We start from the raw sequence: 15977 nt of genomic DNA, 5'->3' as shown, positions 1-15977 counted from the left end.
ATTGCTCTATCCAGTAAAGCTTTCATTTAGAATGGAATGGCAGATCAAGTGCTTCTCAGATAAGGTCAAATTCAAGGAGTTCATCATCACCAAGCCCTTATTATATGAAATGTTAAAGGGACTTATCTAGGAAAAAGAGGATTAAAATATGAACAGTGAAAGGACAACAAACACACAGTTATTAACAACCACACCTAAAACAAAAGCAAACTAAGAGGACAGCTAGATCAGGAGTGGAACCATAGAAATGAAGAACACATGGAGGGTTAGCAACAGGGGAGTGGGAAGAGGAGAAGGGGGGAGAAGGTACAGAGAATAAGTAGCATAGACAGTAGGTAGGAAATAGACAGGGGGAGGACAAGAATAGTATAGGAAATACAGAATCTAAAGAATTTGACACATGGACATGAACAAAAGGAGGGGAATGGTGGGGGAGGGGTGTGCAGGGTGGAGGGGAGTCAAGGGGGTGAATGGGACAACTGTAATGGTATCATCAATAAAATATATTAAAAATAAACTGATTATTGATAGGTACATAGTTATTGCTATTTTATTCTTTATAATTATGTTACAGTTTATTTTCTTTCTTATTCCTAAAGAGCTCTATTTAATATTTCTTTTAATACTGGTTGGGTGGTAATGAACTCCTTTAGGTTTTTGTTGTGAAGGAAGCTGTTTATTTTGCCTTCAATCATAAATTATCATAACCTTGCTGGGTAGAGTACTCTTGGTTACAGGTCCTTGGTTTATGACTTCATATATTTTATGTTGATGCCATCTGGCCTGAAGTGAATCTGTTGAGAAATCTGCTGACAGTATTATGGGAGCTCCCTTGTAGGTAACTCTTTCTCTTGCTGCTTTTAAGATTGTCTCTTTGTTTTTAACTTTTGCTATTTTAATTATGATGTGCCTTGGTGTGGGCCTTTTTGGCTTCAGTTTGATTGGGACTCTATGCTTTGTCTTTCTCCAGGTTAGGGAAGTTTTCAGTCATTATTTCTTCAAATAGGTTCTTCATTATTTGCTCTTTCTATTCTTATTCTTTTTAAAAATATATTTTGTTGATTATGCTATTACAGTTGTCCCATTTTCCCCCTGCACTCCAATCCACCCTTCACACCCCCTCCCACCCACATTCCCCCCTTTAGTTCATGTCCATGTGTCATACTTGCAGGTTCTTTAGCTTCTACATTTCCCATACTATTCTTACCCTCCCTCTGTCTATTTTCTACCTACCATCTATGCTACTTATTCTTTGTACCTTTTTCCCCCTCTCTCCCCTTCCCACTCCCCTGTTGCTAACCCTTCATGTGATCTCCATTTCTGTGGTTCTGTTCCTGTTCTACTTGTTTGCTTTTGCTTTTGTTTTAGGTGTGGTTGTTAATAACTTTGTGTTTGCTGTCATTTTACTTTACATGTTTTTTTTATCTTCTTTTTCTAAGTCCCTTTAACATTTCACATAATAAGGGCATGGTGATGATGAACTCCTTGAACTTGACCTTATCTGAGAAGCATTCTATCTGCCCTTCCATTCTAAATGAAAACTTTGTGGATAGAGCAATTATGGATGTAGGTCCTTGCCTTTCATGACTTGGAATACTTCTTTCCAGCCCCTTCTTCCTTGCAAGGTCTCTTTTGAGAAATCAGCTGACAGTCTAATGGGAACTCCTTTGTAGGTAACTGTCTTCTTGTCTCATTCCTTTTAAGGTTCTCTCCTTCATTTTCATCTTGGGTAATGTAATTATGGTGTGCCTTGGTGTGTTTCTCCTTGGGTCCACCTTCTTTGGGACTCTCTGAGCTTCCTGGAATTCCTGGAAGTCTATTGCCTTTGCCAGACTGGGGAAGTTCTCCTGTATTATTAGTTCCAGTAGGTTTTCCACTTGTTGCTCTTCCTCTTCTCCTCTGGTACCCCTATAATTCAGATGTTGGAACATTTAAAGATGTCCTGGAGGTTCCTAAGCCTGTCTTTGTTGGAGTGACTTCTCTCGCGAGTTCCCCCGGGTGCCATGGACGGAGAGTGAATATGGCCAAGACATGATATTCAGGTATTCAGGCTTAAGGGGATTAGAGCCAGGAAGTACCTGTCCCAGAGAACAGGGGGACTCGGGCTTTGAAAAAGCCAGGGGGCCAGAGTGCATTGCTCTTTGTTGCAACCCCCCGAGCCCTTCCATGAAGGCCTCCCAAGTGATCGAGTCTGGCTTAGGTTGCCCCCCGCTGTGAGGAGTCTTACCCCCTCATTGACTTCCGACCAAGCTTTGGGGGCAGGGAGAGGAACTGAGGCAGCGTTTGCTACCAGAGACAGGCTCTGTCTCCTGTGCCTGGCATTCCAAAGGTCGTCCCTAGCCCTTAGCCACAAGGGGTACAGATACAATTCCTAAAACCAGGCAGAGCAGTCTACAACATCTCCTGATTTTTTTAAATTATTGTTTCTTCATTCTTTTCTGTTTGGTTGTTTCTTTCTTCCCTGTGGTCCACTACCATCGATTTGAGTCCCAGTTTTCTTCCCATCACTATTGGTTCTATGTATATTTTCCTTTATTTCACTTTGTATTGCCTTCATTTTTTCATCTAGTTTGCAATCAAATTCAAGCAGTTCTGTGAGCATACTGATTACCAATATTTTGAACTGTGCATCTGATAGGTTGTCTATTTCTTCATCACTTAGTTGTATTTTTTCTGAAATTTTGATCTCTTCTTTCATTTTGGCCATTTCTTTTCAGTCTGGGCACACCTATAATGTTATTTAGTAAGGGGCTGAGCTTTTGGTGTTCACCAGGGCAGGGGAACCCATGTCTTTGCGTTTTGATCCTGTATGTGGGGAAGGGGTCCAAGAGGAAACAATGGCGGTTGCTTTGTTCTCTGCCAGTTTCCAGTCACTTCCCCTGTTACCCACAATTAAATTGGGCCCTTCTCATGCTTATTCCTGGTGGGTGGGCTTGTGTACATTCTAAGGCCCTGTGGGGTTCTCCAACAAACTCTCCTGTGAGGCTGTTTCTCCCACAGCCACCTCAATGTCCACCCATGTTTTCAATCAGAGGTTTGAGGCTCTCTTTCTCCACACTGGGGCCCTGGGTTACGTGATCCATCTTACTCCCCAGCTGTCCCTCCCAATTCACCTGCACGTGAATGTGGAACCACTCACTCCACCAGTCGCTGCCTCACCGGGTCCACCAGCTGCAGCCTTGCCTGCCCAAGTCCTCTATCCACAGTCTTGCTGTGAGTCCTTTCTGCCCGGCTGCCCATCTCTACCCCTTCTACTGGTCTGGATGAGTGTTTCTTCTTTAACTCCTTGGTTGTTGAACTTCCATACAGTTCAATTTTCTGTCAGTTCTGGTTGTTTTTATTTTTAAATTGTTGTCCTTCTTTTGGTTGTGCAAAGAAGCACAGTGTGTCTACCTATGCCTTCAGCTTGGCTGGAAGTCTATTCTTATTCTGGTACCTCTGTGATATGGATGTTTTCACACATCATGTTGTCCTAAAATTTGGTTAAACTACTTTTATTTTTGAAATTCTTCTTTTTTTCCTACTCTGATTGAGTGTGTTTTCTGCTGTCTTGTTTTCCAAATCACTGATTGAATCCTCTGCTTCATGCAACCTACTGATTATTCCTTCTATTATATTCTTCACTTCAGACATTGTATTGTTTATTTCTGATGTTTTTTTATGGTTTCTATGTTTTTCTCATACTGTTGAAATTTTCACTAAATTCTTTGAGAATCTTTATAACCATTTTTTAAACTCTATATCTTGTAGATTGCTTGCCTCCATTTCATTTAGCTCTTTTCCTGGAGATTTGGGGTTTTTTAGCATGTTTTTAAAATATATATATTTTAGATTTATTTATTATCTTTAGAGGGGAAGGGAAGGAGAGAGAGAAAGAATATCAATGTATGGTTGTCTCTCATGGGTCCCCCGCTGGGAACTGGCCTGCAACCCAGGCATGTGCCCTGACCGGGAATTGAACCACCACCGTGTGGTTTGCAGGCCCGCACTCAATCCACTGAGCCACACCAGCCAGGGCAAGCATGTTTCTTTGTTTCCCCATTTTTGCTGCCTTTTTGTGATTGTTTCACTGTGTTAGGTAGATCTTCTATGTCTCCTGGTGTTGATAGGGTGGCCTTATTTAATAGGTTTCTGTGGGATGCATTAGTGCAATCTCCTTGATCACCTAAGATGGGTGCTTTAAGACTGTCCCTTGTGTGGATTATGTGAGATCTCTTGTGTAATTACATCTTGATTGCTATCATCTTGTTCATGTGTGGGGTAAACCCTCAAGCTAGATAACTGTGAAGACTGACTGAGAACACAGTGTATGAGCTGCTCTGAAGGTGCTGACCACACAAAACAGAATTTGCCTCAGCAGGGTCTGGTGCCAACTTTTATCTCCCTTTGCATGTGCTGCTTGTGAAGCTAATTGGATCCTGCTCTGACATCATCTGAAGCTCACCACTAGGTGTATTGGTTATCGGGCCTCTTGGGAGGGACTCTGGTACAGATCAATATCAGAAGCTTCTTGTGACAACTTGTTTGGAGCAACAAAGCAAGCCATAGTTTGTGGATGCCTCTGCTGGGCCTGCTGCCTGTGTTTGGGAAGGACCAAGCTGTGTACCAAGGTCAGCTTTCACCAGCCCTCAGCCTGGTGGGTGGGTCAGCAAAAGGCCCAAGGTATCTGCCTTTCAGTTGTGAGTTAGGCCCTGTTACTGAAAGAACCTCTGGCAGTACTTGAGTTTCATGAAGTAGATTCTCAGTGATTCACCAGGTAGGGGCAAGTGGTGTTCACCGGATTAATACAGGTTCAATATCATTACCAGTTCTGAATCTGAGGCCACTCAGCAAAAGTCCCAGGTATGCAAAGGCTGGATGCTACCCACCAGGGGCTAACAGATCTTTGTGGTGGAGTTGGCTCTCAGAGAGTCATCGGGGTTAGGTTAGCAGAGTTCACTAGGCTCAAACCAACCAAGTTTGGCCATGTGAAGGGAGATCTCTGCATTGGTCAGATGTGCAAGGGAAAAATGTTTCTCATCCTTGGGCCATATAACTCAGTCTGTCATTCATTCAGCCTGTACCTCTTGAAGAGCTCAAGTTCAGCACTTGCTTGTGGCTGAGAATATGGATGGAGGAGCTAGTCGATCCTCTGTAAGTGGCATGTGCTAATCAGGCTTGTAGAAAGGTGGGGACAATGGCCCTTGCCCCAGAACTAGACAACTCAATCACAGATACCTCTTGAATCTTTGCAGACTATATCCCAGGCCCATGCACATGATTTCTCCACTGGGCATTAGCTCTGCAGGGTGGTACAACAGACAGTCTGTAAGATGGGGCTATTGCATTTCCCCCAGTTTGATGATATAAGGAGGGGAGTGCTCCACCTAAGAAATATGGCCTCTACTGTGTAGGAGAGAGACTCTGCACAGGGACCATGGCAACTATCCCTTTAAATTTCTTCCCAGTGCCACACACTCTAGTCTCTCCTCACAGGACTCTAATATGCTCTGCACTCCCTCCACTGGATCCTAGGGTGAATGGCTGTGAATGAGATTTTGTGCACTGGCCCTCTAAGAGGTATTCTGGGCCTTTAGCTGACTCCCTCTCTCCCTGGTGGACAGAATCTGTGATGATTTTCACAACAAGATGTTTTGTGGGAGTCTTTTCAGGGCTCTGGGCTGGGAATCCTGGCATGAGGTTGAGACCCCATGTTCCTCAGGGGGAATGTCCCTCTTGATATCCCTCTTGAATCTCAGCTGCCGCCTGTGCCAGAAGGGCCATTGCTTTCTGCCAGTTTTGATGTGGCTTCTTCTGTAAATCCGTTGCAAGACTTCTGTTTAGTTAGTCTTCAGTTGGTTATGCATGTTGATTGTTCTATACTTTACTTGTAATTCCACTTCATCCCAGGAGGAGGTAAGTGTAACTTCCCCCTATTCTACTGCCATTTTGGATCCTCTCTTTGTACACTTCATTTCTGATTCTTTCTTTCATATATTTTCTAATTTCATTTTTATTTTTACTATCTCTTTGTTTATCCCTGTGTTTATCCTCCTCCTCAGTTTTTTAAGCATCCTTATAACCATTATTTTAAACTCTGTATCTTGTAGATTTGCTTGCCTTCATTTCCTTTAGTTTTTTCTTAAAGTGGGAGGGTAGGACTAGTATTAAGAATAATCAATACATGAATAGTCATTGACATCATAAAGACAGATGAGAATTTCTATGGAGAGACTATGGAAAAAGAGTAGAAGAGGACTAGAGACAGAGATTTGGGGAGACAGACTCATACAGAAGGAAGTAGCAGGAAAAGAACAAAACAGGGCCAGAGAAGGGAGGACACTATAAGAAGAGAGTATTGTAACAGATCATTAGACCTCAGCCTTGAACAACAAGGTTCATAGAAGAGAGGCTGAGGATGTTCTAGGAAGGAGAAGAGCAAAATCACACAAAATAAAAGAAAAACTGTTATGAAGATGATGGAGAATAATCTTAAAGGTCTTGAGACTCACCCACCATAGCTCTTGGGAAGACTAGGGAATTGGAATAAATTTCTTACCTGGTCCAATTAGAGATCCGTATTACTCTTCCTAGGTGAAGTTCTTACTTATAAATGGAACATCCCAGAAAGATCTGGCCCTGGACCCAATGATTCCGCTTGTGTTTCCTGGATTTATTATTCTGCAGTAGATCCCATCAAGGTAAATACAATATTGATTTCCTGAAGGTGAGTCTCACAAACTGGCAAGCTAACTGGCAAAAGGAAGCTATTTAGTAGGTATATTAAGAAACCCACCCTGAAATACTGAAGCCAAATGTTTTTGGGGAAATTCCTTAAATGTACGGTTTATTTTAAGAGACAGGAAGAGGAATTAAGGGAATAGGTAGTGCCACATTTGACCTGAGCATTTTCTTCCTTGTTTCTTCTTGGATCCTATAAGCCCTCATTTAAGAAGCCTAAGATTGCTTGTCAAGAAATTGGGGTTATAGTCTCAAATTTGGTTTTATCTTGACTTTGGAGTGACTTTAAATCAGTCATTCTGTCCCTGTGTCCTCATCTATAAAATGGGTTTATCTTTCTAGCCACCTATGTACAGCCAGACCTCAGCAATCATTTATTGAAAGCCTACTTCATTTTTGATGTCTTACTTGGTATTTGGATGATAAAAATGTAAGATAGAGTTCCCATATTCAAAGAGCATGATCTAGCTGGGAAGACAGATGAATATAAACTATAATACTAGCCATATATATTATCGGTTCTTTAAAACCACATAATAGTTTTATGTGAGTCCACAAGACAGTGATTTCTTCAGCTTGAAGAAGGGGATGAATGAGAGGGAAGCTGCATAAGGCCTCACAATGAATCAAAGTTGTGTGTACTTTCAGTCTCAGAAGATGAATAATAATATACCATAAGATAAGAGATGTGGCAGAGGGGAGGACTTTATAGGAAGAAGAGACAGCATGGGAAAAATGGAAGCTCTTTCAGAGAACTTTGAAAGTTCTTGGTGGATTTGGAGATCAATGAATAATCTATCCTAGGTAAAACATAGTTTATATAGCACATCTTACCTGTATCCCACGATGGTTGTGAGGATAAATTCAGATAACATAGTAAAGATGCTTATAAATGTAGCACATTATGATGAAGTTCTGAGGGCAGAGGGGGCTTGGATGACAGTTTAGCTTCCTGTGCAGCACTGCCACCCAGGGACAACCTCATATGCTTCACTGTCTCTCACTTCCTCCTATTTTCAGGATATGTATAGTGGCTTGGTGGGGCCCTTGGTCATCTGCAGAAAGGGCATCCTGGAGCCCCATGGAGGACGGAATGACATGGACCGAGAATTTGCCTTGTTGTTCCTGATCTTTGATGAGAACCAGTCTTGGTATCTGGATGAGAATGTGGCAACCCACAGGCTCCAGGAGACAGGCCACATCAACCTACAGGATGAAACTTTTTTGGAGAGTAATAAAATGCATGGTCTGTAGAAAATAATCTAACTCTCCCATAGAAGTACCTACTAATTATATAGGGGTGTCTGATAGACCCATTACTAAGGGAGCATCATTCCTGAAAAGATGTGAAGGTAGGAAGGTGGAATAAGGGCAAATTGGAAGAAGTATCTCCTATTATTTTACATTAATATACACAAGCAGATATGTGGTCTATAGTAGATCAGGTGCCCAGAAAGCAGGAAGCTAACTCTGTAAAGTTTTTGTGGTGACACCAGCACATTTGAACATATTATAAAAGGTAGGATGGACATTTGTAACCTTCAATGTATTTGGTAAACTGGCTGCTGAGGAGTCCTCTGCTTGAAAATCCTGGATTTAGTCTCTCAATATCATCTTATTTATTAACCACTCTGAATCTGATATCTGCTTTTTAATATAGACAAGTGGGCAGCTTGTCTTTTAGTCTATTTTTTAAAACAAAGTTCAATTTATAGATAGAAGAATTGGAAAAGAAGGCCTCAGAGAGGAACATACTTGGTTATATACACATAAAAGTTTTTTGATGCTTGAGTATATTTTAGAAAAAAATTGTGCTTGCAAGTCTTCCTTTGTACTAGAAATATGTGTATCTCTACAAAAACAAGGCACAATTTCAAATAAGATGAACTTAAGTTCAGTGAAATGGATGAAGTGATTTCTCACTATCTCTTCTAATGCAATATTTCTTTTATCTGACCATGAGGTATAGCACTGATAGTGACTCTAATGAAATTCAAATGTAGTATTATATTGCCACATGGATTCTAGTTATTTTTCCTTGATGGATAGATAAACAATTCACGCGAGAACAGGTGTTTTATGAACTACAAAGTGAACTTTTGTCCTGTCAAATCAGAGAAATAAATTGTCCAGGACAAAAAGGAAGTAAGCACAGTTAGATTATACTAGTGCAAGCATTGGGCTAATACCCATATTCATCTGCTTGTTTATATGTTCATTCATCCAAAGTCTTCGTGCATCAATTGCTCTACCTATTAGCCTATCAGGTATTCATTGAGCACTTTTTGAGTGCTGACATTGGAGATAAAAATTAATTAATGTTGGGGTCTGAGGGCAAATGAACAATATCCTTCCATTCCCTTTCAGATTCATGAACCAATTGAGAAAGAGAGAGAGATGCTTGAGATCAAATGTAGGCTTATTGAGAAGACTAATTGTAAAACTGAATTTAGTTCTTTAATTAAATGGCCTTGCTAATATTCCTCTGGTAATGGATAGGTTTTTCTACCCTGTCATTGACATAGGTGGCCAACATTAGCCATCCTTCTTTTCAAGGAAAGAATCTTTCCCACAATGAAATAGTAAATCTATTTGCACCCTTTTTAATGGTCAGACAGATTTGAGAGAGGGAAGATTCAGAAAAGGCTAAGTTGTGCATGTTTAGTTCCTTTTCTCAAATCATAGTTTAAAGGGGGTAAAACAGAGATGGCTATAAATATTCCTTTCATTATTTTTCTTCTTGAAGTGTAGAGTGGAAATTACCTTTCTTCTCTGATAAAATGAGATGTGGAGAAATATGTCCTGGGCATAGTCCTGGATGTGTTAATTAACATGGCAATGAGTAGTTTATTGTTTTTAGAATATAGGATGTAGCCTAGGAAAAGGCAATTGATGAGGCCCATGCGTTCATATCATTATCAATTCCAGAAATGTGACAAGTCTTTTTCAATGTTTATTATAAAGTCAGGTGTCTGTTGGGTGTTCTGAGGAATGCAAGGAAATGAGAGTGCTGTAGTACAATCATTTCCTGCTTACTAGGAACCTAGAGTCTAGTTTGGAATATGGGTGCAGGAAATGAGAAGTGCTTGAGAGGAGCTAATCAAAGAAGTGTTCTTGGAGGAGGTGAAGGTTTGTCTAGCCTTTAAACAGATGGATAAAAAGAGGCAGGGTTTGGTGGAGGGAAGATCAAAAAACATGAGAAAGAACACAAAGAGCATGCATACTGAGCCATGTAGGGGATGGTGAATAAATTACCCTAATTGGAATAAGTGTGTTTGATAATGGGAAAAGAGTCTTGGAAAATGTTTTGGGGCTATACTTTTAAAGATCATGTTTTCTGAGCTAAGGAGTCATGGACTTTATCTTTTGGGCAGGAGAGAGGTGTTTTCAACAACAGAATGGCATGGTCATATTAGTTATTTAGAAGATCACTCTTATAATACCAATGTGGAAGATAGACTGGAAGACTACAAATGGAGCAGATATAAGAACATTTAGGAACTTATTGCTGTTATCAGAGATAGTAGGGGCTAACCCTAGGACAGTGTCAATGGGAAATCAAAATAAAAGGGATAATACTTTGTATTCTCTTACAGCCATTAATGGAAAGCTCTATGCCAACCTCAAAGGTCTTACCATGTACCAAGGAGAACGGGTGGCCTGGTATATGCTAGCCATGGGCCAAGATATTGACCTGCATACTGTCCATTTCCATGCAGAGAGCTTCCTCTATCGGGTGAGCTGGAAAGAGGGCTATGTGCCTCAGGGGTGATTAGAGGAGTGCTTTAACAGCCACTGGGGAAGAACAGAATAACAGAGAATAAGATAGTTTAAAGAGGAGAGGTTTTGTACACGGAGCATTAAGCTGGAAATTCTACTTTGTGTATCCCAGTGTCACTTCTCTCTAGGCTTTAGCTTTACACTCTGATATAGAAGAAATAAGTGACTTATTAATGGCCTAAGGGGATTGAAGAAATCAATATAATTGGGTCTCAGTAAGGACTTGACACACAATGAGCAGTTATTGCAAGGTCTAGGAATTTCAGGGTGTTGTCCAAATCTCTGAAAACACTCATTCCATTATAAGAATTTCTGTTCAGGAGCTACATGGAAAAATATGTAGTTTTAGGAGAAGGGGCAAAGTTAGAGTCATTGATATATAGACATAAAGATCTGGAAGTACTGACAAAGGTGATGATATAAAGGATAAAATAATTTGAGTTTCATTGCTAAAAAAAGGACATGGCTCTTTCCCATAGGTCAAGGCTTAAGCCAAACTCCCCAGATATCAGCCTGCTGAAAAGTATGGAGATACTAGTTTTTAGCCTCCTAGAAGTAACTGTGCTGTCTTTTACTTTGGGATGCTTTAAGAATAAGTAGGAGGAGAGAGAGGGTACCCTCTATTGATTTAGTTTGTGTGGGCAGGTTCATTGGAAAGATGGATAAGGTGGAATTTTAAAGCTGCTCTCTGGTCTATGAATTGGAGTCCCATGTCCCTGATGTGGATTTCCAAGCCTTTTGGTTTTTAAAAACTGGTATGTGATCTCTATACCATTCACTTTCTCTTCACCCCAAATCTCTCTTGCAGAATGGAGAGAGCTACCGAGCAGATGTGGTGGATCTGTTCCCAGGGACCTTTGAGGTTGTGGAGATGGTGGCCAGCAACCCTGGGACATGGTTGTTGCACTGCCATGTTGCTGACCATGTCCATGCTGGCATGGAGACCCTCTTTACTGTCTTGTCTCAAAGAGGTGAGGACTAACTACCCACCTGTACCACCTTCTAGCATTTGTATAGCTTATTGAAACCACATAATCCTAAAAAGTCTCACCTGTCTTTCTGATCCTAGAAGAACCATAACTTAAGATAGAACATATCTGTCTTAAGATATAAACTATAGTACGTAAACTATAGTTCCGTAAACTATAGTACGTTTATGCAATGGAATTCTATGCAGCAGAAAGACAGAAGGCTCTCCTAGGTGTTCTCTCATTTAATATTTCCTATTCACCATTGCCCCCTTGCTATTGTCTCCTTCTAATTTCTTTGACACATGTTGAGCTCAAATCAGTTAAAACAATCCGGAACTGATTGGGTTCTGGCATTGATACCTAGTACAGATTTTCTTCCTTTGAAATATATTATTTTGTGTATAAATTTATTATTTAGAATTAATTAGAGTCACAGACTATTTCAAGAAATTTTGCTAATGAATCCAGTTTATAAAACTGAGAAGAAATATAAGTTTAATAATCACCCCTTAATTGATTTTCTTTGTGAGAATTGTGAAAGGCAATTTTTTCTGACCTGGCACAACTCTGACTAAGGCCAAAAAGAAATATTGGCCTTTGATATAGCTTATCACAGACGGAGTTGCTACCAAGAGTAAAAAAAGAGTTTTTTCTTATCATTTTTCAATATGGAAAGAGAATAGCTGTGGTAGTTTCTTTACCAATAAATTTTTGTTAGTCACCAAGAATGTAGACATGTAGGCTATGTTGGATTTTATGCCTTTGGGTTATTAAGAGGTTAAGTCTCTCACTTCTTTTTTCTTTTAATATTTTATTTATTTTTAGGGAGAGGGGAAGGGAGGGAGAAAGAGAGGGAGAGAAACATCTATGTGAATACCAATGGGTTGCGTCTCACACACCTCCAACTGGGGACCTGGCCTGAAACCCAGGAATGTATCCAGAGTGGGAATGGAACCAATGACCTTTTGGTTAGTGGAGGGTGCCCGACTCACTGAGCCACACCAGTCAGGGCTAAGTCTCTCACTTTTTAAGCCTTTTGACCTGAGTCTAGCTCTCAGCATTATCTCCCTTTCAAGAGGCCATATAAACTCCTGTGGGGCCCACAGGAATCCAGAAATTTTTTCCCTGTGTTTTTTCTAAAGTGTCATGTGGTTTTGAAAAGTGTTGGTATTCAGGCAGATATTCTGGGGTTGCCAGCCATGGCAGCACCATGGAATAGAAAGTGGAAGAAAGTCTTCAGGCATACAAACAGACTTAGCAAAACGGTAGGGATTACAATTCTGCTATTTACCCTCTGGGGGTGGTGGACAAATAATTGTACATTATGATTTCATGTATGTTTGAAAAGCTTTGTTCTCTGGTAACCCATAGAGCTAAAATGTGGCTTCCATGTACTACTCTAGTACCATTTTCCACCACCAATATAAGCACACGATTCTTTGTTGTGTTCTGACAGTCCTTAGAAACAAAGTCAACTGATGAATTGATGTGTCATCAAGATGACATAGATCTAAGATAAAAGGTATTCGTGTATAATAATGGGTCATCTCAAATATGGACCATCTAATAGATAAGAAAACAAATCAACTCAAATGATCCGGGAAGTTCCATGAACAAGGATAGTTCATTTCTCTTTATGAAAATAAGCCATCCCATAAACCTTACCTATTTGCCTTTTTAAAATATGTAACCTACTATGACCAAATTCAATATTGCTCCAACCACATATGTGTTGAAGACAGGGAAGAAAAACTTTATCATTGGAAGAAGCTCCTGATGAGGAAACATGAGATGAAAACCAGAGATAAAATGAAAGATTAGACTAGAGTAAGGTCATTGTTTCACCTAAAAGAAAATAGAAAATAGAAAATAAAAAAATTAATGGATAGGTTTGGGTGAGGTGCTTTACAGAAAGGTAGAATATTTCTCTCTTAGGGTCTCTTTTTTGTCTTTGATAGAGGAGACAGAGTCATCTGCTTGGAGTGAAGAATAGGTGGTTGGTTAAGGGGCTTGACAAAAGTGGACAAATGTTTAAAATAACAACTCTGGGAAATGGGGAATAAAAGTTTACTTTGAGTAATGAGAAATTAATTATTGCCAGGCAGCAGTGAGGGCTTAAAATTGGACACAAAGTATACTGATCTTTGTACTTGTGTGGTTTTTCTCCACCAGCATCTACCATACCAGACAAAATACAGGGAAATTATAATTACTGGGGTTTTGTTGATAATTATAACACTCCTGGTAAGTTTGTAGTTGAAGTGACAGAATATGGAGTCTAGCCTGACCAAGAATGGAAGAAAAGATAGGATAAAACTGGGAGGTTCTGGGGAAAAAATGGAAGAGTCTGGTAGCTAGAGGTCTTCATGAAAAAGAAACAACAAATGAAATGGAATAAATAGCATTAGAGTTCAAAAGAGATAGAAGGCTGTTGTTAAATTTTAGATTTCTGAGATGGAGCAGTTCTGCATAAAAAGTCCACTGTGACCATGGGAGTAGTAATAGAATTGGAGTAGATGTGAAAAATTTGTTGGAGTTAAGAGCTCCATAAACAGTGAGGCTTGAGTGTTGGATGGTAGTTCAATAACCATGATGAGAACTGAGGAAGAGGAAGACTGAGCCAGGTATCAAAGACTTCCATGAATGAAAGAACTGCTAGGTAACAGTGACAAGAAGCTGTCTTGACTTTTCTAGCTAAGTAATATGAACCTCAAAAGAGATAGTTTTTGAAAAAGGAGAGGAACAATAATTTCAAAGCACTATTGAGGGTATGTAAAGGAACTGTAGTCCTTAGAGAAGAACTCAGCCACATTAAAGCAAGGAGAGGAAGAAGTATTCTGAGAACAGGTTGAGTATGTATGGGTGTAGTTTGAATATGTAGGGACTTCCTCAAGAGAGAGTGGAAATGGTCGCAAAGAGAGCAATTATGCTAAGTGAAACAAGCCAGACAGTGAAAGACAAATACTATATGATCTCACCTATAAGTGGAACCTAATCAACAACAACAACAACAACAACAACAACAAACCAAGCAAGCAAAATGTAACCAGAGACACTGAAAAGACTTAAATATAAGCCGTGACACCATTAAAGTTCTAGAGGAGAACATTGCCAGGAAAATCTCAGATATTTCACACAGCAACATTTTTACTGATATGTCCCCTAGAGCAAGGGATATAAAGGAAAGAATAAACAAATGGGATCTCATAAAATTTAAAAGCTTCTGGATGGCTAAAGAAAACAGTATTAAAATAAAAAAGACAACCAACTGTATGGAAAAACATATTTGCCAATGATACCTCAGACAAAGGTTTAATCTCTAAAATATATAAAGAACTTACATTACTCTACTCTAAGAAGACAAGCAACCCAATTAAAAAATGGGCAAAGAAGTTGAACAGACACATCTCCAAGGAGGACATACAGAGGATCCAGAGACACATGAAAAGATGCTCAATATCACTTGCTATCAGAGAGATGCAAATTAAAACCACAATGAGATACCACTTTACACTGGTGAGAATGGCTATCATAAACAAAGCAACAAACAACAAGTGTTGGAGAAGTTGTGGGGAAAAGGGGACCCTAGTTCTCTGTTGGTGGGATTGCAGACTGATACAACCACTGTGGAAAACAGTATGGAATTTTCTAAGAAAACTAAAAATGAACGTGCCTTTTGACCCAGCAATTCCACTCTTAGGAGTATATCCTAAGAACCCTGAAACACAAACCCAAAAGAACCTATACACCCCAATGTTCATAGCAGCACAATTTACAATAGCCAAGAGTTGGAAGCAACCTAGGTGCCCGTCAGTAAATGAATGGATCAAAAAACTATAGTACGTTTACGCAATGGAATTCTATGCAGCAGAAAGACAGAAGGAACTCTTAACCTTTGCAACAGCATGGCTGGAACTGGAAAGCATTATGCTGAGTGAAATAAGCCAGGTGGTGAAGGACAAATACCATATGATTTTACCTTTAACAGGAACCTAAACAACAAAACAAACAAGCAAGCAAAATATAATCAAAGACACTGAATTAGAGAGAGAACAAGCTGACAGGGACCGGAGGTGAGAGGGGAGGGAATTTCAGGGGAAAAGGGGGAGGGATTTAGAGGAACTAGTATAAAGGACACATGGACAAAAACTAAGGGGGGGTAGAAATGGGAGGGAGGTGGGGAGCACTGGGTGGGTGGGCTGGGATGGGAGTAAAAGGCAGAAAACTGTTCTTGAACAATAATTAAATAAAAAATATTTTAAAAAAGAACAAACTGACAGTAACCAGGGGAACAGAGGGAGGGGTACGATGGGGGGGAATGGTCATCAAAGAACATATATAAAGGACACATAGACAAAGCCAAAGGGGGCTAGGATCAAGGGTGGGAGGTGGGCGTGGCTGGAGTGGGTGGGAGTAGAGTGGAAAATGGAGACAACTGTACTTGAACAACAATTAAAAAAAGAGCAATAATGGGGATTGAAGAAGTGCCAATAAGTACGTAAGTAA

General features: G+C 40.1%; 1 protein-coding gene across 1 annotated transcript in view; it reads left to right on the top strand.

Annotated features, from left to right (window-relative positions):
• HEPH (hephaestin) overlaps positions 1–15977 on the top strand; it is a 74020-nt gene that overhangs the window by 54181 nt on the left and 3862 nt on the right. The window contains exons 16-19 of the mRNA XM_037045988.1: positions 6574–6680; positions 7741–7966; positions 10317–10456; positions 11309–11471. Of these exons, the coding sequence (XP_036901883.1) occupies positions 6574–6680; positions 7741–7966; positions 10317–10456; positions 11309–11471 (636 nt within the window). The remainder of the gene's footprint in view (positions 1–6573; positions 6681–7740; positions 7967–10316; positions 10457–11308; positions 11472–15977) is intronic.

Source organism: Sturnira hondurensis, unplaced genomic scaffold, assembly GCF_014824575.4.
Source record: "Sturnira hondurensis isolate 20B ecotype Veracruz unplaced genomic scaffold, ASM1482457v3 Scaffold0004711, whole genome shotgun sequence".
Taxonomy (NCBI): Eukaryota; Metazoa; Chordata; class Mammalia; order Chiroptera; family Phyllostomidae; genus Sturnira; species Sturnira hondurensis.
Note: the sequence above shows the minus strand (reverse complement) of the source record. Positions and strands in the feature narration are given on the sequence as shown.